The sequence below is a fragment of the Poeciliopsis prolifica genome, unplaced genomic scaffold (genome assembly GCF_027474105.1).
Source record: "Poeciliopsis prolifica strain line A6 unplaced genomic scaffold, Auburn_PproV2 SCAFFOLD016, whole genome shotgun sequence".
NCBI classification, from domain to species: Eukaryota; Metazoa; Chordata; class Actinopteri; order Cyprinodontiformes; family Poeciliidae; genus Poeciliopsis; species Poeciliopsis prolifica.
The window spans coordinates 1738623-1762810 of record NW_026562391.1 but is presented as its reverse complement, the minus strand read 5'-3'; the positions used below and the strand labels follow the sequence as shown (position 1 = coordinate 1762810).

The window sequence follows — 24188 nt, the reverse complement described above, 5'->3', positions numbered from 1 at the left end:
AAATCACATTAATTTTATTTTCATACCATCCAGTTCACATTTAACACTGTGAATATGACTGCAGTATATACATATATATATGCACATACAGGTTTCTTGTTTGATACCATGTATTTATATACCACATGTCAGCTTAACATTACGCAGAAGCTCACACTGTTGATGGGAATCAGGAGGCAGACGGAGCTACATAGGTGACACAACCTAACATAATGTACCACCATTACATTATATTACATACACCGCCATTTATACAGAAAGGAGTTTATGTGCACGCCAATGATTTAATATGTACAGCGTTTAAAATGAGCAACTTCTTTTTTTTTGTTGTTGTTGTTGTTTACAGCTCAGCCTACCAGAACGGTCCAAAAGAGCGAGACTTGAACTCTTTGTGTTTTGTGATGCACTGAATGTGTCGCGTTTCAGCGACCGAATGCTACAAACCAGTAATTTCACGTGGCATTTACACCATGCAACATCATATAATGACAATAATTTCAATAAAAACACTGGGCAAGTGATTGCACGAGACTAAATATATGTATCCAGTGAATGCTTGCTGCTGCATTAAATGCACACATGTAGACACATACATCTGCACGTTCTGGTCTTACAAGGTGTTACAAAAATATGTCTGTAATTTGGGTTAATACTGCATACTGTCCCGTCTGGGGAGGTATTCAAAGCAGGAAATCTCTTTTCGCAGTGTTTTCTTTCAGCACGTCTTACATTCACGACAATTTTATATGAAAATAGTTCTTAACTCCACCTGACTTCAATCACATTCCACCTCAAACATGAGTAACCACACGTCCCCTCCGGTCTTATCACACTTTACATCTGCAAATCCATTTGATTTGATGACCACAATCAACAGATTGCTTGCTTTCTTTAGAAATGTTACCTCACTTCACCTCCTGTACCAACCTGCTGGGCCAAGAACACATTTTCTGCTTTACAAAGTAAAGCTACTGTGCATTTTTGCACCACAAATCGAGAGAGCGAGGTAAAATCTATACATATATGCATATTTAGCTTTGCATGTACACATGACACGTACGTATAAATTGAAACAGTCATTCACAAATTCAAATAACAGCTTCAATGCACCTTTACATGAGTGGTTTAAAATGCAAAACCCGTCGTTTCTTCTTAGTGCCAGTGCAGTGAGGTTAAAATCGATTCTACTTCTGGAAGTTGACCGAAGGTTTGTCAAACATGAGAATGTACAGTGAAATACTCTGAGAATAGAAATTAGACAATAAATACACAAATGAAAGTCACCAGTTTTCATAATCACTCCCATCATGTTATGCCCGTATAACTTCTTGCTTATATAAAAAGGAGTTTTATATAATAAAGTTGATTTTACGTGGTGTGAGAGGATCTCTGCAGAGTTGTGCCATTCAAACCGTTTGTTCTGAAACGTGGTTCTTAACATAATGTAAACATGCTCAAAAAAAGAATCTGCACGACACATTAGCAGCAGTGAACTGCAGCTTGTAAAGAAATTTTATGATATAGCTTTTTTTTTTTAATGAAATAAACTTTTGTGAGAAAGTTTCCTTAAAGTCGGCAACAAGACCGAATGGTTAATGCTTTCTATGTAAACCTCCCAGCCATATGTTTGGATGTGTGTGTGTGGGTGTGTGTGTGTGTTACATGCAAAGTCTGCATGAGTCATTAAATAACGGAGCGGGAGTTGAACCTTCCTCTTCCATCCGAAGCACATGGAGCAGCCTCATGCTTCGCTTCCTTCAAACCCAAAACCAAAGCTACGAACGGAGCAGTTGAGAGAGCAAAGAGAAATGTTACCAGCGTCCAAAGAGACAAGTCAATTTCAAAATGGATGATATCAAATTATTTGACAGCGAAATGCCAAAGCGAGGGCAGGAAAAAATTAAACTAAATCGACTAAATCGATGTGGGACCCGCACCTCAGCAGGGCGAGGAGGACATCTGTTCGTACTCTGGACATTTGAGGAGGGCGGGGTAGTTGGAGGAGTTCATCTGCAGGGAGGCCTCGGAGGAGATGGAGGAGGGGCTGCGGCCCCGCCCCGCCCAGGCGTCTGGGTGGAGGAACTGGCCGGAGTAGTCTGAGCAGTTGCTGAGGCGGGGCCGGTAGAAGCCCTGATGGGGCCGGTACATTTCCTCCGCCGTGTATCGCTTCATGAACAGGTACACCGACATGACGCCCGCCGTCTGGAAGAGCCGGGAAACACAGGAGGGTCAAGGTCGACTTTCACGCTGAGGGAACGCTCACAAGTCAATATCTCAAGTCAAGTCCCAAGTGTTTAAGTGACACTGCAGTCAAAATTCAAATATATGTATTGTTATTATTATTGATACAGTAATTTCTCAGGATTTTTTGGCTATGTCGTTACTAGCTCTGTCCGTTCTTCCTCACAGAAAACTCAAGCTGATTAAGTCTACATGAAGTGCAAATATTTTCAACTCTTGCCACAATGTTTAATTGGATTCAGGTTTGGCCTTTGACTAGACCATTTTAACACATGCAAGTGCTGTTTGTTTGACGTACACTCTCTAATTGTACTTTTTTCTGTAAGTTTAGAGTCAATTTAATGGAATTTCTCATTCTGTAGCACCCAGTTGCTCTCTGATTGTGTGACTTCTCAACAGGCAATTTGGGCATCAGAGTAAAGGGGGGCTGAACACAAATGCATGATGCATTTTTTTCATTTGTATAAGTTGTGAAATAGTTTTTCCCCCATTTATGTACTGATTTAAGTTGGTCTGTTAAATATTTCCAATACAAGAGTTAAATAAGACAGTTAAATAAACTCTGATGTATGACAAGCTGTGCAAAACCACAAGCGGCTGGAAAACGTTTGCAAGTCTCCGTTAAACAGAAACAGTGGCAACCGAGACAGAAACGATTAGTTATGAAGTTCACCTCTGTCAGCAGGAAGGAGATGGCGGCGAATGCAAAAGACCAGCCGTACTTGTAGCTGAAGTAAGCCTCGTTAGTTTTCGTCCTGTTCAACATTTCATCGTTGATGTTGGAGATGTACAGAACCAGACCGACAACCAGAGACAGACCTGCGGGACGCCGTGAGGCGGGTCAGTGACGCTTCTCATGGAAATCGTATTCACTGATTTAACGCAGGCGACGGCGCGCGTCACTGTTGGACTCTACGCAAGGTACCTGAGAGGATGAAGAAGATTCCAGAAACAAATGCCAGGATAGTGCGATGTGGTCGGATATGGCCGATGTTGCTGAGCACGAAGCCGATGAACATGAAGAAGAGGCTGACCAGAGGAAACGGTGTAGCAGAGCGGATCATCTCTAAGACAACAGGAGAGAAGTGATTTTTTTTAAAGTCCATATTAGAGGAAGAAGTTTAAAGATTTTGAGCAGTTCGTTCCTCTGTTGTGTATTAAAACAACACAACTTTCTTGAAGATTGACTTTCTTGTTTGTCTCATTGGGTTTTTGCTTTTAAATCTCGGAAAACCAGAATCTCTTCACCCAGCCTGAACTCTTTTTGAAACCAAATCCAGTTTGAATTCATGCTGTGTGTAGTTTGAAAGGTTTGAGTGAGTGAATACTTACTGAGCACACTGACGGTGGACTCAGACGTTATTTGGACATTAGTAGGCATCACATATTCAATGGTAAAACATCGGCCTTTCTCTTCACCTGAAACCAAGAAACAAAGGAAAAAGAAAGCCTTTGAATCAGGAAAACTTTTTGTAATTGACTACACAGTTTTGCCTCCCAAATGAGACAAAGCAAAACTCAGCCTCGCTGGGAAACATTTAGCTTTCACCTACGTTTTGCTGGATCGAGAACATTTTGTGAATCTGGGTGAGAGAGCTTCTATTTATGCCATCTGTGACTCTGCAGGAAGTGATGTTGAAAAGAAATATCATCTCTACAGGCTGGCTGATGTAAGGCATCAGCATGTGCTTGAAGAAAACCCAACGTTAGAATTTAGCACCTTCTGTTTTTCATACGCACTCTGTAAAACCCGACACTAAGTGTGTTTCCTCAGCGTTTCATTAACCCCAAACAGCGAGGCGTCAGAAGAGGTGAGGTTTGGTCACTCTGCATATCTAACTAGCTTTCCCAGCATGGGTTCATGAATTAAAAATATACAACCACATATTACCACGCTGTAGCTTTTTGTTGTTCACAGCTATATAAAACGGTCATTAAAAGTATAATCAGCATAGTCAGGGTGCTATAAAGATAAACAAAAATCATTTATATGATTTCTAATTAAGTTCTTTCTCCCACACTACAAAACCGTGCATGTTGTGTTAACTGGTCTCTGCAAGTTGCTCCTATTGTGATAATGTAGCCAAAGTGATTCAGTGCACTTGTGATGAAGTTTTAAAAACCTTCATCACAAAGGTGGACGTGCTCTGACTCAGTCAAGAAGCTTGTTTACATGTGACGCAGTCAACTTGAGTGAAATAAATCCCTCAGATGGATTTTAGTGGCAGATGTGAACGAGGCCTGAATTAGAGCGGGCCCTAAAAATCAGACTGGGCCCATTTGAGGATGTAGATATTGTGTCTGAGCCCGAACAGAACCGTGCCACAAGTAAAACAAATATATTATTTTAATTATTATTTTTATTTTAGACCACCATTTAAGTAAACAGTGTACCTTTTCCTGCTCTTAGCTCTTGTTTAACGTCTTCCAGCTCCTTCTTGTGGCTGGTTGTAAGTGCAGGGTGAGTCAAGAGCAAATCCTCTGGGATGTGTGATTGATGAGTGTGAACAGTGTGAGCCGCATGCACACACTGTTAGTTACAGTCTGACTAATCTCTGCTGCCTACCCGCTTTCATTTCCACCAGTCAAACTATCGACTCTATTTACACCATAATAAGTGGATCCAAACAAATTTCTAATGTACATTCTCATTTGCTTTTCTCTGTGCTGTACGTACTACAGCTTATTAAAACCACCACAGAGAATCTGGCCCGACCTGGGCTGGCTCAGGTTCAGGCTTGAGCCATAAATCTAAACTCGAGCACGAACATCTGACCAAAAAGGTTTTAATTTGGTGATTTTGGGTCAAATACTTACCAACAACAATAGCTAAATGGCGAATAAGGCCACTCAATATCCTCTAAAAGATTCACTGAACCTCTGGCTAATGTGTGTGGCCTACTGCCAAGCATGACCTGGATAGTCACAGGATAACATCAGCTGGATTTGGATGCATGTTTACTATGACTAAGTGATTAAAAAAGGACAAGTCAGAGGTTAATGGAGCTATACAGTGGAAAATTGGACCTGGTCAATATTTTTTTTTTCTCTTTTTTCCGACATCTTCACTCAACATACCATGTAAAAAACAGACTAATGATGTGGTAAACCTGCAGATGTGTGGGTCACAGCTAAATTACACAATATTAGCAATGTCAGCAGGATAAAAGAAAAATTATGACTTTTATAATAAATGTAAAGAGAGTTTAAAAAAAGGGACCATATTTCTTTTCTTGGACATTACAGATCAAACTTAATTGAAACCACTGCATGCTGTGTGTGTGTTTTTAAAGAAAGTAGTATATGTACTTTTTTAACAGGGTGAACGTCTTTGTATGTGTGTTCATGTTTACAGTGGATTTTCTTGGAAAACGTCCCCGGTCCTTTAAAGTTTGGGAAAGAAAAGCACTGTGTGTGATTTAAACCGGGCAAGATGTACCAGCATGAAATCGACTGTAGCTGAACTTAGTTTATTTCTGATCACTCCCCGCTGGGATGAAAACCCACACAGTCAACAACAACACACACACACACACACAAAACATACAAGAGAAGGAAGCACTGTTATTCTGAACTGACTGAAATCTATGACGCATGCATGCATCGCTTGTGCTGCAAACTAAAAAAGAGGCCACGTTTCAACATTCATGTCGATCTCATGTGCCGCTGTTTGTGGCCTGGTTTGAAATTCTCACTTGCTTGTTTTGCTTTCCAGCAAGTGTGAATTCAGCAGCAAATTTGAAAGTTAGATTGTGAAGTCAATCTGACGTCGATTTAGCTGACAGATTTGCCCTCGTCGGAAATGGAGCAACAAATGTCGTCACTGATGAGTGATAAACCTGACCTGTTTCAGGTTATTGGAATAAAAACAATCTAAGGTACAGTAGTTACATCTGATGCTGTGGCTGAGTGACGATTACACGCCTTATTTATTGTTAAATAATTGTGTTGTGTTGAATTGAAGTCGTCCCTTGGGAACAATGAAAGTTATTTCGATGGAGCTGATGCTCAATATGCAGCTTACGAGATGAACGACGCAATAAATCCTTCAAAACATGAGAACAAAAATTTATTCCTGTCGTATTAAGGTTGTCTGCTTGAAAAAACAACAACAAAGTTTTGCATTTTAATTAGCTGAAGCTAAAATCAGAAAGAAGCACATGAAGCCTACTACTGCGTGTCACAGTATGAACTGAATTGGTGGGATAAAAATATTTTGGATCATTTGAAATTCTCATTTATTGAGACACAGATGTATTACAGCAGTACAGTCTCCATAGTTTGTAGAAAAGCAGAAGCAAAATGTAATACCTGGTTCATTCTGGGAAAAAAGTTTCCTGGAGGATTTTGTGTCTAAGAAAGATTAAAAACTAACAGTTAGTGCTCTTAAAAATATCCAAGCAAGCCTTTCATAGCGCTGCAGTTGGGGGGAGGAACAGTGATATTTACCGTCTAAAGCAGGGGTGTCAAACTCCAGTCCTGGAGGGCCGGTGTCCTGCAACTTTTAGATGTGCCACAGGTACAAACCGCTGGAATGAAACGGATTAATTACCTCCTGCTTGTGTATCTCAGTTCTCCAGAGCCTTAATGACCTAATTATTCTGTTCAGGTGTGGTGCAGCAGAGGCACATCTAAAAGTTGCAGGACACCAGCCCTCCAGTACTGGAGTTTGACACCCCTGGTCTAAAGCCATGCACTAAAAGACTAAAATAATTACAAACTATCTATGTTATTGGAAAAGTTCAAAGGAACAAGAACAAGTTTTCTTTTTTTGTTGTTGTTTTTTTTTTTATCAGTTTCAGTCCAAGAAACTTAGAGGCACAGATTGTAAGTCAGTCATGGGTTAAGCTGTGAGGAAAGAAGAGATGAGCAGCCATCGATCAGCTGGAGTAAAAGTAGCTGAAAAGTTGCGAGAGCAGAAGCTCACACACATGCATTAAGGTTTGAGCGACTGGTTCAAATGAGGAGCAGAAAGTGAAGAAGAAGAAGCGAAACATGCTCAAGTATTCAGCGGCTTCACACAGACACTGATCTTCTGTACCTGCAGCATTCAAGTGGAGAAAGAGAAGAAAGGAAATAAGAGCAGGTGAAAATGTGGAAGAAACACATTGCATTAAAAAGTAAATGCTTCGAACGAGATTAATTTAGAGATAACTAAACTTTACAAGACCCTGAAACTCTAAATTTTAAATAATTTGAAAAAGTTACACATTTCTGCACTTTGAGTGACAGGGTTGGAAACTGTTGTAAATTGAGCGTTAAAAAAAAAGTTAATAAAATGAAACCAGCCCTGCTGTGTAGTGGTGGGCATTCATCTTATCATTTATAATTTATTGTGATCATAATAAATTTCAATAATGATGCTTAAAGCCCCCCAAAACTGTCCGTATCATTCGGAGTGTTAATTTTGCTGTGTTCTCCACTGTTTCTTTAACGAGGGAAGAAATAAACATCAATTCATTTGAAAATATGATTTAATGCAGTTACTGTGAGCATATCAGTGATACGACCCACACTTCTTTAAGTGACTGGTGTCCTACAGAGCAGTGTTTGTGTTTGTGGGGCTGTAATTGCTGTGACTCACAGTCATTCCGATGCCTAAAAAACAAGAAATAAATCGTTGTTATTGTCTCTTTTATCATTATCACAACAGCGTCGCCTCACTAGATGTTCTGCCAGTTGCATAGCGCGTCGTCTATTATCGCTTCCTGGGTGAAAATAAATAAATAAATCCAACTTCAACATCAGTTTGCACTTAAGAGATTCACTCCAGCGCTTTGCTTCATGTCGTCGCTCGTTCCGACTTCATCCTAACTCACCAGCGAGGAAGCAAACCCTCCAGAGGCCGGAGTGAAGCGACATGCGCATCTCGGTGCTCTGGTTGAGTGGAAGGATGACGCCCTCCTCCAGGTAGAGCCAGTAGTCGGTGCTCACGGCGATGCCCAGCAGGCCGAGGCCGCAGACGGCGAACACGCTGCTCAGCAGCGTCAGCGCCTTCCTGCCGCACAGGCTCATGCCGCAGCCTCAGCCTCAGGAGCCGGCAGAGAGCGGAGCTGGGAGAGGGGAGAAAAGGCACAGCAGTCACACACAGATGATGCTCATGTTTACCAGGACAGACACGCCATTTTTACGTCAACTTGAGGTTGGCTTTGAAGCAACTTTTGGATTGTTGTTTGAAATAAAAGATTTAATAAATGTAAAAAGGTTCCCTTCTTGGTTGTGCCCTATTTGTCACATTGGTCAGGAATACGGGGAAAAGCAAAGAAAGCAACTATTGAAACATTGGCTAAGTTACAAAAAAGATATTATTTATTCAGAGATATACTTTAAAATGTAAAGACATATATTGATGCATCTATAAAATACTGACAATGATGTGTAAAGCATTGTACAAAAGTAATTGGTGTGAAACTGTGGAAAAAGTTGGATAATAATCTTCATTTATGTTGGTGAGCTTTAAAAATCCTCAAAGTGTAAAATTATGAATGCTTATACTGGTGGATGTGTATATATACCTGAATACATGCATATTTATACATACTGTAAATGTATGTACAAGAACAGTTATTGTGGCAATAAGCTCTGGTAAATCATTGGTTTATAAAATATCGTTTTGTTCTGTTTCCTTTTTTTGAAACGTTGTAAATTTACCAAAGTAACACAAACCTGAATCTAAAAAAGAAAAATCACAAGTGCAATTTGTTACTCCCTCCTGCCTTGAGTAAACAATATTAACTCTTATTTCCTAAAAAGAAAAAAATAATAGTGAGAAGTTCAATCAAAATTCATGTTATCAAGTTTATCTGTACTACTTTATTAATTCTTATTAGTTTTATTCACAGTTATAGTTGTCATTACTGTAGCAAATGGAGAAAAGGCAGCGCATACAAGAAGTGATTTGTGGAACTAAATTAAACTGAATAATACAGTACAGCACCAGAGGGTTAAGTGGTTAATCTTTATTAAAGCAAATCGTTTAATGTTTTTCTAGCCGACTAAATTATTTTGTCGCTCTCATGAAAAGACTGCAGTGTAAGTCATAACACTTTCTCAAGAAATAATGCACTCTTCCTAAAGTAAGTAAAAAAAAAAAAAAAAAAAATTTAAATGCCATCATGTGAGAGTGTGTAGATCAGCTGGTGGCTTTAGTCAGCATTTTCCGGTGAGCGGAGCCGGAGCCTGGCAGGCTGGCTGAAAAGGAGTGACTTCACATAATGGATTCCCAGTGTGACGCCGCGAGGCTGGGAGGGCGCAGGGGAACGTGTGAAAGCGTTTTGAATCTGGCATTTCACATCTGGCTCTCGGTGGATCAGCGTTTTGTATCACCACAGAAAACGACAGACTAGAGCTGATGTTTTCATATAAGTGCCATCAGAAACGTGTGAGCTGCTGCTTCGTCAAAGAGGAAAGATCAGCAGGAGAGAAGAGGAGTGGAGAAGAAGGTATTTTGAGCACATTTTGAAATATGTACTTCTGGAATTATAAAAAGAAAGAAAGAAATCTTTGTTTACAGGGGCAGTAGCCCAGGACTGCATTTTTTGGGGGGAGGAGGTTCTGTTTTTTAGTTTCTTTTTTCTCTTTTGTTATGTGTTTTGAAAACATTGTGTAAATAAAATTGTGTACAAAAAACAAACAAAAAAAAACAGATGAGTTAAAAATTAAAAATAAATTACAGTAAAAAAATTTTTTTAGAACAACATGGAGCCACAGACCATTAAGACTGCCATGCATCAGTATGAACTCATGTATCTGACTACTTGTTAATGTACGATAATTTGTATTAGTCAATTAATTTTTTCTTTGTGTATGAGGCACCAAAACCTTCTCCAGCCCAGGGACCCCCATAATTTAATCATCCAATCTATGAATGTCATACTTGCTAAAACCTAGTTTAAAGGAAGACATCAGTTTAATTAAGTATAAAGTAACAGTGGTTTAACCCTCTCCAGGCAGGTGTTGCAGATTTGCAACAACTTAGACAGTCTTTCCAAATAACTAAGCCTGAGAGGGTTAACATAAGATGTCAGAATCTTTTCACATTATACATCCAAAATCCTAAGTATAGATACATTATGTATATGATTTTATATGGCAGAACAACACAGATGGCACATAGTATGAAATTCAAGGAAAATGTTGAATGGTTTTTAACAGTGAAAAGTCAAACAGCCTATACATGAACTGCTACAAAGGAGATTAATTGGTCATTCATTAATGAAATCCAAGGTTATGACTCTCTGTAAAAGTCATCTGACCAGTTGATTTACTTCTGTTGTCCAATATAATTCAACATCAGTGTAATTAAAGAACATTAGTAAACAAACAGCAGCACAACGACCCAGGCATACAGCCAGCAGGTCGGGGAGAAAGTTGTGGAGAAGTTTAAAGCAGGGCTAGGTTGTAAAACATGTTTCGTAGAGCTCTGTTCAATCATCATCTGAAAACTGGATGAGAGCGGCTATGGCTGGCAACCTGCCAGGATGTGGCCTTCACTCTAGGATGACAGGAAGGAAACGAACAACATTCATCAGAAGAGGCGGCCATTATGGAGGCTGGTAAATAATGGAGCAGCCAAACACAAGCTGAGGTGGGAGGATCTGTAAGTGGGACGGTTATTATTCCACTGATCTGCCTTTTATGAAAGAGTGGAAAGAATAACGACATTGCTTGAAGAACCGCATGCGACATTTTGTTTAAGGTGTGTAGAGGGCAAATCAGAAGGGTAGATAATAGCAGGGTTTAGATCAAAACACAGTGCTGTGTTAGAAAAGAAGAATCTAAAAATTTGTGGTTTGAAGATTGTTGTTCATGGATGTGCAGCCACCAATATGGCAGAGCTTAAGATGCAAGATGAAAAGGTAACATTTTCTCTGTTTAGATCTGGAAAGTTGGTGAGAGATACACTAATAAAGCTGAGCCTCTAATTACAGCAAAAAAAAAAAATAACAAAAAGGAGACACCTATTTGACAAAATATTGAAAAAACGTTTTCACAGCTGTGCCCTGCCTTGTGTTGTTCCATTACAGAAAATCCTCATTAAGTACACAGGTAGAATGAAGGTTGTATACATAATTTGTCAGGACATTGTAGGTTTAACACACAGTTGCAGAGTTACTATTGTAGGGAAGTCTGCATAAATAATATTTTCACTGTAACTGAAAGCACCAGTGTTAATGTCAAAGGGTTATCATTAAACAACAGCTATTTGTGGCTGTAGTGCAATCACAGACCACTCACTTTCTCCAAGCAAGTGCTTTATTTAAAGCTGTTTAGAATCACGATGCAACATGATGGATTTTGTTTTTCCACTCAATAAACTTTCTTGTGTGCTGCATTCACCCAAAAGGCAGTTTTCAGTTCAACAGCACAAAAACCTTTTCTTGCAGAGGTCTACATAGTTCATGCCCTTCCAGATGAAAATCATCAGAAGTGTTTTCAGAAAATGAGCATTTATTGTTTCTAAATAAAAATGTATTCATTACTTCTGGGCAGATGTAGATTTAAAGCGTAAACTGGATTTATATACTTAAAGACGTTGCAGGTTGGGTCTGATTGGCCGACTTTATCATCCCCAACAACATTATGACAGCATTTTGACATCAAAAGATGTTAATTACACCTTTTCAACTGCATTTACATTTTTATTTGAAAGCAACATCATCTTTCCCATGTCCCACAATTCCTAGAAATTTATGCGCAATGCTCTAAGTACCGTACACAAGCAAGAAATGATTTATTTGCGTAAAGGAAATGGAAGTCAGAAGTGACAAAGTAACAATATATGTGTGTGAAATGGAAAAAGAATTGGTGATAAGCCCAGTAACAACCAGGACGGACTTTAGCCGTCTAAACAATGTAGCAAATACACAATTTTAACGTAAGTCATGACACATTCCCATCTGTAACTAAGGATTTTCAAAAGCTATCTGCTAGCATGGGTTTTTGTAAAAGTGTGAAAGCTTTCTTAAGCTAGAAATGTTTTTCAGGAAATACTGCAGGAGTAAAACCCAGTGGCAACCAAAATGATAAACCCAAAATGATTCAAACAAGTTTCACATATTGAACAAAATGAGCATAAAAAAGACAGTCTTATAGCTAATATTTACACTTTATATTAGCTATAACATAAAATAGCTAATATACTGCCATGTCTACTGCTATGTCTATTAGTTTTGTCTACTGCTTTTAATCAGTAGAGAAAACTAATAAGAAAAATAATTTGCTAAAGCAAAATTTTTCTTGCTAAAAGCCAAAAAAGCAGGAATCACCGCAGGTCAGTCATGATTTAGCAAAGTGGTGTCAAACTCATTTTCATTTTGGGCCTTATCAAAAATCTGATTGTTCTTAAAGGGCCGGTTGTGCCAGAATATACTGATAAAACCAATTAAACTGTTAAAATACCAACAAATAGCTGCTCCAACAGGACTTTATGATTGTTTCAGTATTTTTTTGACTTTCTGTGATGAATATTTAGAAATATTTGTAAGGAATTTTACAATATTGTTGCTCATGCATGATGTGACTCTTTACCACTTGTTATATCAGTTATGGAGTCAATGTTTTTGACCAATTTTGAGAAAATTTGCTTTAAAATCAGAAAAAAAAGTGGACATTTGTTTTTGCGTGAATTTTACACAGTTGTGAAAAACTGGAAAGACTGATAGAGGGCCACATAAAAAGCTACATTGGGCCAGATTTGGCCCCTGGGCCTTGAGTTTGACACCTGTGATTTAGCAGGATCAATTCAAAACCGTTAGATCCACACAATCAAACTGCATATCGATATGTCTGAATCAAATATTTCAAAGAGTTTCAAACAGGGCCAATTTCTTGCATCTGTTAGTGTGAAAAACTTTCATTTTGGTGTAAAAATAACAGCCTGTTCACAGGTCGGGCTGTGATCCAGGTTTCACTCCACTCGCTCATGTATTGAAAGTGAGACAAAATGAACAAAACTTAAAATGACTTTTGGAATTAAAAAGGAGTTGGCACATTAAATAAAATCATAATTTGTATACTTGCTTTAATCGCATACCCATCAGAGAGCCCACACGGCATCACAATAATACAGCCTTTATGAATTTTAATCATCTCTGTCATTGATCTGCTTTTGTAGAAGTCTGTGTGTGCTAACTGATCTAAGCGGGGAGGAGGGAATATTATCTTTATAGAGAAATGTTTCTCATTAAATGTTCAAAGCCACTGGGATGAAAGCTTTCAGTAACATTACGAAGGCTTAGGGGGGAGAAGAAAGCCCTGTATCTTAAATAAACATTAATCTGCACTTGAGGGAGGAATAAAAGAAGAACAACAGAATTTTTGCAACGTTTAACGATCGTTTAACACATATGGTACTTATATCATATATAGATGTCAGTGACGTTAAATGTAGTCTTAGAGGGGTCTCATAAACGTAAACAGCAAAAGAATAAAACAAAAAAACAATAACCTTATAGTCACCAATGATCTTTATGCTTTCACAGTACGTTGACGCAGATCATCTCTCCTTGGAGGCTGGAGGCCATGCTGATATTGAGTCAGGCTGATGTACATCAGCCATTGCCGGAGTAAAGGGCACATCATCACCAAAAGTAGGCCAATGTCTGTCCTGTCTACTTTCTTAATGTGCACACAGCCTCTGGTCAACCTCAATCCCAGGGGGTCCAAGCAAAAATAACACATTACTTTTTCAAAAACCAAAAGGTTTTGATCAGTCAGGTCAGACAGGGCAACGAGATCAGGGCTGCAGCTCACGATTGTTCTGATGATCAATCGAGTGATCAGATAAAAAAAATGGCCACATTCTGAAGAGTTTTCAATTAAAAGCTTTTTAAGTACAACATTGCAATAATTTAATTTTCTTTTTAAATGACAAAATAAACATTTTATCTCTTAAAATGCACTAACATAGCGTTCCTTTAATTTATGTTTGGATGCATCTGCAGATAAAAAAAATACCTCTAACATCAGCTCAGTCCTTTCTGCTTGACTTTGCAGGAACAGCGTGGAGCACTAAGCTGTCAATTATCTTTTTGATAATAAAAAGTCCATAATAGAAGATTTACTTACAAGGTTTGAAGCTAAAACAGAACCATTTGAGGAGTTTTGGTAGAGCAGAATGTTTTTCCATTACTTTAAATAACTGATGCATATTTTTACAGTTTTTGCATAGTTGCTGCTCTGTGTGTGTTGCGTTTTCATAAAACTACTTCTTTTTTTTCTTAACATTTTTGGACTCCAGTTAATGATTAATTGATTACAAGATTAGTTAACAATTATTTTAATAATTGTTTAATCACAATCAATCCGATTGTTTCAGAACTAGATGTTGATTGGATTGCCCTTGCTGTTGGACATTGCTTATCTTTGTATACTGCATAGTTAAATACAAACAGACACAGCGGTGGCTGCTTTGAAAGTAAAGAGGTCTACATTTTCATGATCAGGTTTAACATCTGAGTGATTCCAGCCATGCTTCCTTGATTCAAATATTTAACCGTCTGACCAGAGCTTTGAAATACGTACTGCATTGTCCAAAGTGAGAAATCACACCGCAGACATCTGGCTCCCTAATTTGAATTTGTTTGTTTGTATAACTCTGTTTAAGGGGTATGTCAGTGTCACAGAGCAGATCTCTTCTGGCATGCTTGTTGACCCAGTTTCTGTGGCTGTAAGAGCATGGCTGTGAGTGCAGAGCCTCTGTTGCCTCCAACGTGGACAGGCCAATCACACTGTGTGAGTTGACTCCTGTTAGGTGACGTTGCTAGGGACGGGAGGGCAAGCCGGAGGTCAGGGGCGCCCGAATGCGTGAGAGAGAGAGAGACGATAAGTCATCAGGCCTCAGACTCAGCTGAGTGAAACTGGAAGTCCCCATCACTCAGATGTTAAATGAGAGCGTATCACACATGGAAAAAAGTTTGAATCTACCTGTAATGATCAGGTCAAGTTAAATGCATGTCAACATCTCAACATAAACATGTCCTTGAAATCAAACTTCTGAAATCACAGACCTAATGTCAGTGACCCAGAAACTTTATGCAGCCATGATCTTAGTGTCTGATAAATCACTGGAGCTACGTGGTCAAGTTCAAAGTTCAAAGGGAAATCTGGATGTTTGCATTTGAAGTGTCACACAGCTAAACTCTGCATACCAATCATATGTTGGATAGACTTTCACTGCTGTCAATGCCCATTCTCAGCGTATCATAAGCCTGGTGGGCCACCAGGCTTTACTTGTGCCCCCACCAGGCTTAGCATTTTAAATTATTGCCTTTATTAAGGCTTTAAAGTTGGTGTTTAGGTATTAATCTTCCAGTCTTACAATAACGCATAATATCAGGTGATATTCTAACATTTTCTGTCAACTTTAAACATTTTTAACTCAAAACTTTGGCAGCCAGCTGGATGACTGTCCTAGCGCCCAGAGCACCTTTAGTGACCAATATGGTAAAGCTCACAGGGATTAAGTGACACTGGGATGAAGAAAAAGAAAGTAAAGGAATATGTGTTAATCATTAGAATTAGTCAATATCATCATTGCAATATTCAGCAATAGTATCATAATTTCATATTTTATTGATATTGTACAGCCCTGGTTTGTAATGTTTTGTAAAACAGCCTTTTGTGATTTTAAAACCTCTGAATGACCGATTAATCTCCTTTGTAGCATTTACACTTGTCTGCAGTATGAGTCTGATCTGACTCACATTTGCAATGAGAGTGGATTCACATACAGGATCAGAGGCTTAATCACGTTTGCCACGACGACCCAGAAAGTCTCCATTTATCACAGACTAGTGAAGCAGTTCACTCGGTGTCTGATGGAGCTTAAGGCTGTTAGTGTTTTACCACTCGGTTGACTTTGTGATTTCTCGTCTCACTGACGGGCCACACATTGGGTCCATGTCAGGACAGAAAGAGGATTCCTCTGACCCTGAATCCACCAGGTCTCTTAGAAAGCAGACTGCGTTGTTTCCATTACAGAAGAAAATCACACGTGAATGAATTTGTTCACACAACAAGTCATTAAAAAAAACATGCCTGCCGTCATCCACCAAATCAAAAGAATTGTTTCCATTGATGTTTTGAGAAATACACTGATTTCTCATCCTAACGGTAAATTTTAAAGAAAAAAGTTTTTTGAAATCGCCATTTTTTTATTAAGCAAATTTATTTATAGAATTTGCAATTATTTAGTCAATGGATACATAATTTATGGCAGGGATCTTTTCGTTCTTCTCAACTCCCAAAGGATCCTAGCTCTCAAAATCTGAAAATTCAGATTGAAAATTTGTAAAAGGATTTCTTTCCTGAGACATTACCATTCTGTTAGCAGCTCAAATGTCTCCAAAAGGACCAACGGCTTATTGAAGTTAACGCCGGTCAGTGTTCAGAGGGGCTCCAGCTCCGTCTGACACAGGAAAAGTGAATTTGCCACACTGGATCACTTCTTCTACAGAGAAAGATTGGGTTTGGCAGTCTGGAAGCCGATATTTAGAAAATAACTTCGTATTTCAAATACCATCTTCCTATTCTCTTATCAAGTGTGCCTTTTTTAACCAGCTGGCCGAAGCAAATTTGGACACGTTTGGACACGTCTGTGGGCAGGTACCGAGATTTAAAGGTCACTCCATGAATAAACCCATCAAGACTAATGCTGCTGATGGAAGGCTGTTAAGCAATGTGGCAATACCTTAGACTGATACTGTTAGCATTTCACTGAACAAAGTTTTCATTATTTTAATTAATGAAAATGCAGAGGAAGTTTTATGCATGTGTGTAAATACATACACAGCTCTAGAAAAAAATTAAGGCCACTTAAAATGACCAGTTTCTCTGATTTTACTCTTGATGGGTATACGAGTAAAACAAACATTGTTTTATTCTATGAACTGCCAGTATATCTCTGACATTTCAAACAAATATTTTATATTTATTTGCAGAAAATGAGAAATGGTCAAAATAACTAAAAAGATGCAGTGCTTTCAGACCTCAAATAATGAAAAAACCCCCAAAAAACAACAAGTTAATATACAGTAACAGTATCTGATGTTTTGACTACTCAGGAAGAGTTCAGAAATCATTATATGGTGAATAACCATGAGGCTTTCATTGGGGTTCAGTGCAGTGGTCTTATAAGTTGATTAAGAAATTGCATGTAAATTAGGGAGGATGGATGAATGCATAGTTTTATTTTTCTTTTAGCAAATAAAATTCTGAAAATCCTTGTGAGGTTTTGTTTATCTCATTATAAAAAAACAGTTGTTGGCTTTTATAAAGAAGTGACAAGAAGATGACTACAGTTTGAAGAAAGTCATTAAAACAGTTCCCTTTGACGTTGGCCACAAGCCATGGAAGGGATCGGAAAAACGTCAAAGAAGATGCAAACAAATGAAATTAGTTAATGGCAGGAATATCTCATACAATCCAGATGAAACAATACTAAAATCAAACAGTGTTTTGTTAGGTTACTGGGTAGGCATCTTAAGATGTTTCATAACACTCAGCAATATATTTATTGCACCTAATGACTCCGCCGAAAACTAATTTCCTCTGTTTCAACTTGCGTTCCGTCATGTGTAGAACATGCTTCCAGTTTTCTCTTTATTTCCCGCACTAATGCTTTCTTCCATTAGAGCATTAACAAGCCAGAATAATTTCTCAGCGGACTAATTTTGGAGACGCCTTGGCTAACCCTCGAGGGCCTGCCTTCCCAGAACCAGAGAGCACACATTAAATTTAAGCTCCGCTGCAGGGAACGCATCTTACTACATCTCATCTGGTAAAGAACAGAGGAAGACGGTGGAGACGTGCAAGTTCAAGCTGTCAAGGCAGGGAAGTAGATGGAAATTTATGTGTCACACCTTCACATCTTCTCAACATTTTAAAAAATCCCTGTAATCCATGTAAAATCCTGAGTAGGTCACTTATTTGCATGTATGTAGACAGCTAATTAAATGGGGGGTCTAGGCTACGCTAGAAAGCTCTATACGTTTTCTAGACGGACTTCTGGACTCTGAGGTCATTAACAATTCGGCTTTTAAGCTGTTTTCATAGTCAGGTGTTGTGAGTGCAACTATTATTGAAAATTCACTCATCAGTCGCAAAAATTTCACGTGGACTTGCAATTTTCACCAGTCATCGCAACTTTTCCGCAAATTTGACCAATGGCCTTAACGTTCTTTGTATTTCCTTCTTTTCTGACCAGTCACTGAAACACGACTGGATCACTCTTTTTTCCTGTTTCATTTGAACTTTTCTCAGGTGCTACTGCTCTTTAGTCGGTTATAAATCATGTACCGTCATTTTCCGATTTCTAGGACTGCACAGTCTCATGTTCAGCGACTAGCTTGAGCTGAGAGGCAAAAAAAAAATAAATAAATAAACGTTGAAGTTTTCTTCCAAACAAGTATTTCATTTGAAGCTGGTTAAGGAGAATACTAATGTTGTTGTTGTTACCTATTTCACATCCCTTTCTACTTAGTCAATGGCAGGAATAAATCCAATCATTAACTTATGTTTACGATCAATAAAGGCCTTCCACGATCAAGTGTTGCTTACTGTGACAATTATGCGTATTTACTTAATGCAAAATGATTTTCTCCACAACTGGAACAAAGTCTTTTCATGTGAAATTAAATCAGAAGCAACGTCTAGAAGAAAAAAAAAACCCAATAAATGACAGTGGCATAAAACAGGGCGACCCAAAGCAACGGTACTAACATCCATTTGATGGTTGGGAGAACAAGTCTGCCGTTTACAGGAGCTTGACATGGCCTTGTCACCAGGCAACGCCACACACAGAAGCCTCCAAATTAGTTAAGCATGAATGGATAGATGAGCAATTCCCAAAACAAGGCTTTCTGTTTGGCAGTGCATTTTAAATGCTGGAAGATAGGATGGAGCGAAAACAGGGCAAGGAAATATTACATAAATGCGTCGTTCATGATGAATTATTTAAAAAAAAAAAACAACAAACACTGATTACATGTTAGGATATGTGCGGGCAAGAAGGACAGGAATCCTCCGGGAACATCTGGCTAAGAGTGTTGTTAGTTATTTCACTTTTTATCTGTATTCTGTGTTGCGCTCAATTCTTCCGGATGATTGATTAAAATCGCAAAACAAGCATGTTTATTTACAGCAGTGTGTTTAAGTGCATATCCAACTGGCTCTTCCTTGAGACACGTGAAACACTTGCATACTCAATGAGAAAGAAAAAAATCCTGCGCTCTATTAACCTTGCAATGCAGACATGTAAAAGCAGCTCTGTGGAAACCAGACCTTCCTCTGACAAAAGAAGAATTTAAACAATGAAACAGCAAACATCTAAAGGCTTTGCAATAAAAAGAAATCTTGTACAGATGTTAGAGATCCACCCAGTCAGAATCCTGAGGCTTATTTCCAATCTTTGGATTTTGCAAATCTTTGACTGATCAAAACTGACTTCATCCAATTAGAACCGTAATCTAAAGAGATATAGTCAGGCCATTTTTAATACCGTAGGGGAAAAAGAAACATAAATTTCTGCATTGCATTTCATGTTTCATACCAGGGTAGGTTGCCATGGTTTCTGATCATTTTCTATTTGGCATTTGCAATCCAGTATTTGTAAGGATAAATTGTAAAAAACCTGCTAAATACGTTTATCAATGTTGACATGTGTAGCACTTATAACATTCCTTCCACACACATAGATGCTTTTTTTTTTTACTATTATTATTCATCAAATTGGCAAAGCACTTTACTACTAATTGCAACTTATTACTCTTCTGTTGTAGACATTGGAGCTTTACTGACCATTTTATATTCCTCATAACAATCAATTTGTTTGTCTCTAAGCTGCCTTGCCAACATGTCTTTATGGAAACCACTCAGCCCTGGCATAAAGGCTTATTGACATACTTTGGATTTTCTTATTTGTCTACCTTGATGGGTGAAATGCTTTATCATATTTTTCTCTCCAGATGTATTTGACATTTTACTAGAGCTCTAAACTTCCAGCACCAGATTACTGTTCTATGTTTTCTCTCATTGTTCTTGTAAGACAGGCTGAGTATCTGTGTGTCTTTAGTGCTGCTGTGCACAAGTGTTGGCCAACTTTGGAGGATGAAAACATTCAGGTTGCTTCGATTTCGGTGCTTTTGGATGTCAAACCCCAGTGGGAGCAAAAAAAGTCAACATCACTGTGAGAGAGAGCGGTTTTGCTGCATTAACACAAATCCTAAATGTTTTGGAGATGTTCGTTTTAAACCATCTTTGGTATCTTTTATTAGCAAACACGACGATTAGCTCAGATAGCTAGCATTACTAGAACAGCCGACTCTGTGAACACATTCTTGAGAAGGCAGTTTTACTTTTACTCTGACATTTCCAAGAAGCTAACGACGTTTCCAAACCCACCGTGTTCATCGACAAACTGCCCGAAAGCTCACAAAGGTCAAATGGAGAACATTTCCTTGGCCCGACGTCCATACTGTCTCTCCCTTGAGTGAACCAAAGACTCGTCTTAGAAAAATATGGTTTTCTCTTAACCAGCTTCGCTCAATCTGTGTGAATCCCCTGACTTTGTTTTTAAACGTCTCACTGACACTAGAAATGGCTGCTTCTGAGCAGCAAACATTCATTTACTTTACAAGCGGATCACTTTTTAAAACAAGCTAGCCGAGTCGGCACAACGCAAGACACGACGTACTGCAGCAGTTCACAGATTTAAAATATTTAGCATTACATACGATCAACTTTAGTGGCATTTTTTTTTCCCACCTTATGACATTTGTGATTCTGGCATTTGCTTTTTTTGTTTTTGTTTTTTCACTTATATTTGCCTATAGCAACGTGAATCTTTTGGAGATGCCCACACATGTGAACGATGTGATGTTAACAAGGAACAAAGGCTGAGGTGAGGAGGACGAAAACTATTTTTAAAACAGCAAGCCAGGTAGAAGCTGTGCTGAATGACTACAGTGTTCATCTTGTGATGCAAATCATGCAACATTCATGCAATACCTGACTAACTAAAGGAAGAAAAAAAAGTATCTCAAGAATAAGCCAAAGGAGAACCAAAACGCTGCAGTTTGCATTGATTGAATCCTCTAATCCTGGGAAAGATGGGAATAAATTCAAAAAGATTAAGCAGCCTTGAGTTAATCTGCCAGGTTAGTTTACATACAGGCTGTTTATTGAGTTTTTATTTCCAACAAGCAGAGTGCAAACGCTTGATTCTAAAAAAAATAACAGTTTCAATTAAATCCACTTTATATTATGTTACGGATCCCCTAAATAAGAACATGACAGGTAACATTTATTCTGCTTTCCTGAAGTGAAATGAAAAATATGGCTGTCAAGCGAGCCGGCAACCCATCAACTCACTTACTTATCAGTGGTTTCTGATAAAGCAATGTGGGAAAAGTACTGACAGTCACTTTCCCGAGCTCAATATGTATTCACAAATGCATCATTTACTCCCAATCGAACAGCAGTCAATGACTGATCACTGATCCGTTCACTTGGCTCATTTGTTCAAACTGAGATCACTGTCCATGGTGCTGGAACCTCCAACGCGTTCCCACGTTAAACGACTCAGTCAGCAACACGGACTCGGAGGAAAATAGCGCGTAATAATAACAATGTGGCGCTTCAGATTAAATGTGCGATTGAAATTTGTTCATTTCACAGCTAACTTTGTGATATATTATTCATTTTCTTTCTTCCTGTTTCTCAGTTTCCTCTCTCCTCGCGAAACCGAATCTGCTGCCAACAAAACGACGAAATTATTATTAATCACATGTAATGGTAGGAAGACTCGACGGCAAACAGAGCGACTCCTTCACTCCAGTAAAAAGAACGAAAGTGCTCCAGTGAAGTCCTCACTCACCTCTTTCGTCACAGAGGAAGGCAGAAAAAAGTCACTTATTATTTCTGCTTTACCGTCTGCTTTCTGTCAACTCGTTTCAAGAGTAAAGAGGAAGTCAAACGTTTCCTATTGCAGCTTGGAAACAGTCAAGAAAAGCTACGTTTCCGAAGAAACGCTCGAGTAAAAGTAGTCGGAAATGATTTACCTTCGTAAAGCAGATTCGTTGGGGGGGAAATCAAAGAGCAACTTCTCCCTCTGCACGTCGCGCTGTGTTTGCGGTCAGTCCGTCCACTTTATCGCGGGCTGTAACGCAACTCCGCCTGCTGCGCTGAGCTCGCGCGCCGCTTCTCTTCCCGTCCGAGGCAGAAACTGGCGGAGCGCGAGACGTGCGGCACGTGGCAGCGTACGGCTCGCGCGCTCTTCCTCTCCTCACAGGTGAGGCGCGCGGGAGGGACGCAGCGTGCAGATGATGCCGGATCTGATGAGCAGCGCTGGCGGCTTTCAGCGTGACAGTGTTGTGATTGTCCTCATGACACGCTAACAGCTCAGGAAAAATATTGAGCAGCAATACGACACCATCCACCTCATTGGCTTTGTAGCATTTTTTTTTTCGTCCATCTTTCTGGCCGTGTGGTCAGAAAGCAGAGAGAGGCTGGAGTCGGGGATGCGGTCTTCCACCCAGGAAGCCTCTTTTTCAGCTCCTCTGGGATTTGGAGTTGCAGTTCAGGTGTCATTTGAGCTGTGAGGCGCTAATCAGCTGCTACCAGCGGCAAAAACAACACCCCGATGCCAGGGTTACGGATCATGAGAAATATACCCAAGTAAAAAGGAAAGAGCAAAGAAAAAAAACCTGCTAGATGCAACAAAACCAAAGAGAAAGGAAGGAAGGAAGGAAAGAGGAAAAGAAAGAAGGAGGGAGATTGGTTCTATGGATGGACGGATGGATGGATGGACGGGTATTAAAAGCACTAAATTGGTTCACTATTTGTTGGTGCAGGTTCCTCCGTGTTTTTTGCGCTTCAGTAACATTTAGTTTCATTTTATCACTTCTACACTTAATGTGTAAAAAATTACTGCAGGTAAACATTCAACCTCAGTTTAACTAAATAAATAAAAATCGTTGTTTGGGAAATAAAAGTTGAAAAAATTCAAATACGTACTTCTGTACATTTTCACTTTACTTTACGGTAAAGTCGTAAAGTGTGGCGAGCCAATCAAATTAAAGCCGTGGCTTCCTCGGAGCATTTGGTTCAGTGCTGAGCGTGAACGACTCCCACTAACTCTCTCTAAACAGGAGTCCTGATTCAGCGAGTCTCACTAATCAACACAACTGATCAGTGAATCAGGAAGTCGTCATCAGCTCGGCTCTGACGTGGCGCTTTCCGCCGCCGCTCGCTGACCTGATTGGACTAAGACCAGGCCCGGATTCCGATTCCAGTCGGCGTCTCTTTTGCTCTGACTGAGTTATTCCTTTCGCTTTCACACATTTCAGACATGCTATATTTACTTCTGCTCTGGAAATATAAAAACACCCTCTGGCGCTGACGCCTTCAAATGAAAACCAAGCCGTGAGCGCTGATGGTTTGTGAAATGAGGAACATCTGGGAGCAGAGAAACGTGTTTCTGGGTTTCAGCGTCTGATTGGTGGACGTGGATCAGAAAGCAGTTTTACTGTTCAGGATGATTCCTCTCATCCCTCTCTAATGCAGTGTTGAGTGAATTTAGACTAACAAACATTGTTGAAACTCAAAAGTACTTGAAACAAAAAGTTTTCTACACACAAATACCTCCTTACACCACCGCGGGGGTTAAAATATATATAGCCTATCTGAGTGTTTTGTAAATTTCTTAAAACCCCAAAAATCACATCTAGTGAGCGGTGCATCCTTCACATATGCGTCTTAATTCAGTTCTGCTTCACACACTCAGTCTTGGTAATTCCTCACAACAATATGAACGTGAATTGGACTGTGACGTCACTGCATCCGTTTCGCTTCAGGCAATATGGACGTATAATAATGTAGTCATCTATGACCACATTGTCTTTTCTTATCATTTTCTAACAGCTGAGTGTTTACTTAAGTTGTGTGTG

General features: G+C 39.2%; 1 protein-coding gene across 1 annotated transcript; it reads right to left on the bottom strand.

Annotated features, from left to right (window-relative positions):
- Positions 1 to 22632, bottom strand: LOC129367282 (voltage-dependent calcium channel gamma-5 subunit). The gene is made up of 7 exons (XM_055041610.1): positions 22302 to 22632; positions 8061 to 8294; positions 3574 to 3660; positions 3167 to 3307; positions 2915 to 3060; positions 1938 to 2202; positions 1 to 1775 (listed from the first exon to the last, which is right to left on the bottom strand). Exons 2-6 carry the CDS (start codon positions 8254 to 8256, stop codon positions 1939 to 1941), a joined length of 834 nt encoding a protein of 277 aa, XP_054897585.1. The 5' UTR covers positions 8257 to 8294; positions 22302 to 22632; the 3' UTR covers positions 1 to 1775; position 1938.
- Positions 22633 to 24188: the final 1556 nt, after the last annotated feature.

Coding starts and splice junctions, on each gene's coding strand:
- LOC129367282 (XM_055041610.1), bottom strand. CDS start 8,256: ATGAGCCTGTGCGGCAGGAAGGCGCTGACGCTGCTGAGCAGCGTGTTC. Junction 3,308..3,573: donor GTCCACCGTCAGTGTGCTCA/GTAAGTATTCAC, acceptor CTGTTGTCTTAG/AGATGATCCGCTCTGCTACA. Junction 3,061..3,166: donor AATCTTCTTCATCCTCTCAG/GTACCTTGCGTA, acceptor GGCGTCCCGCAG/GTCTGTCTCTGGTTGTCGGT.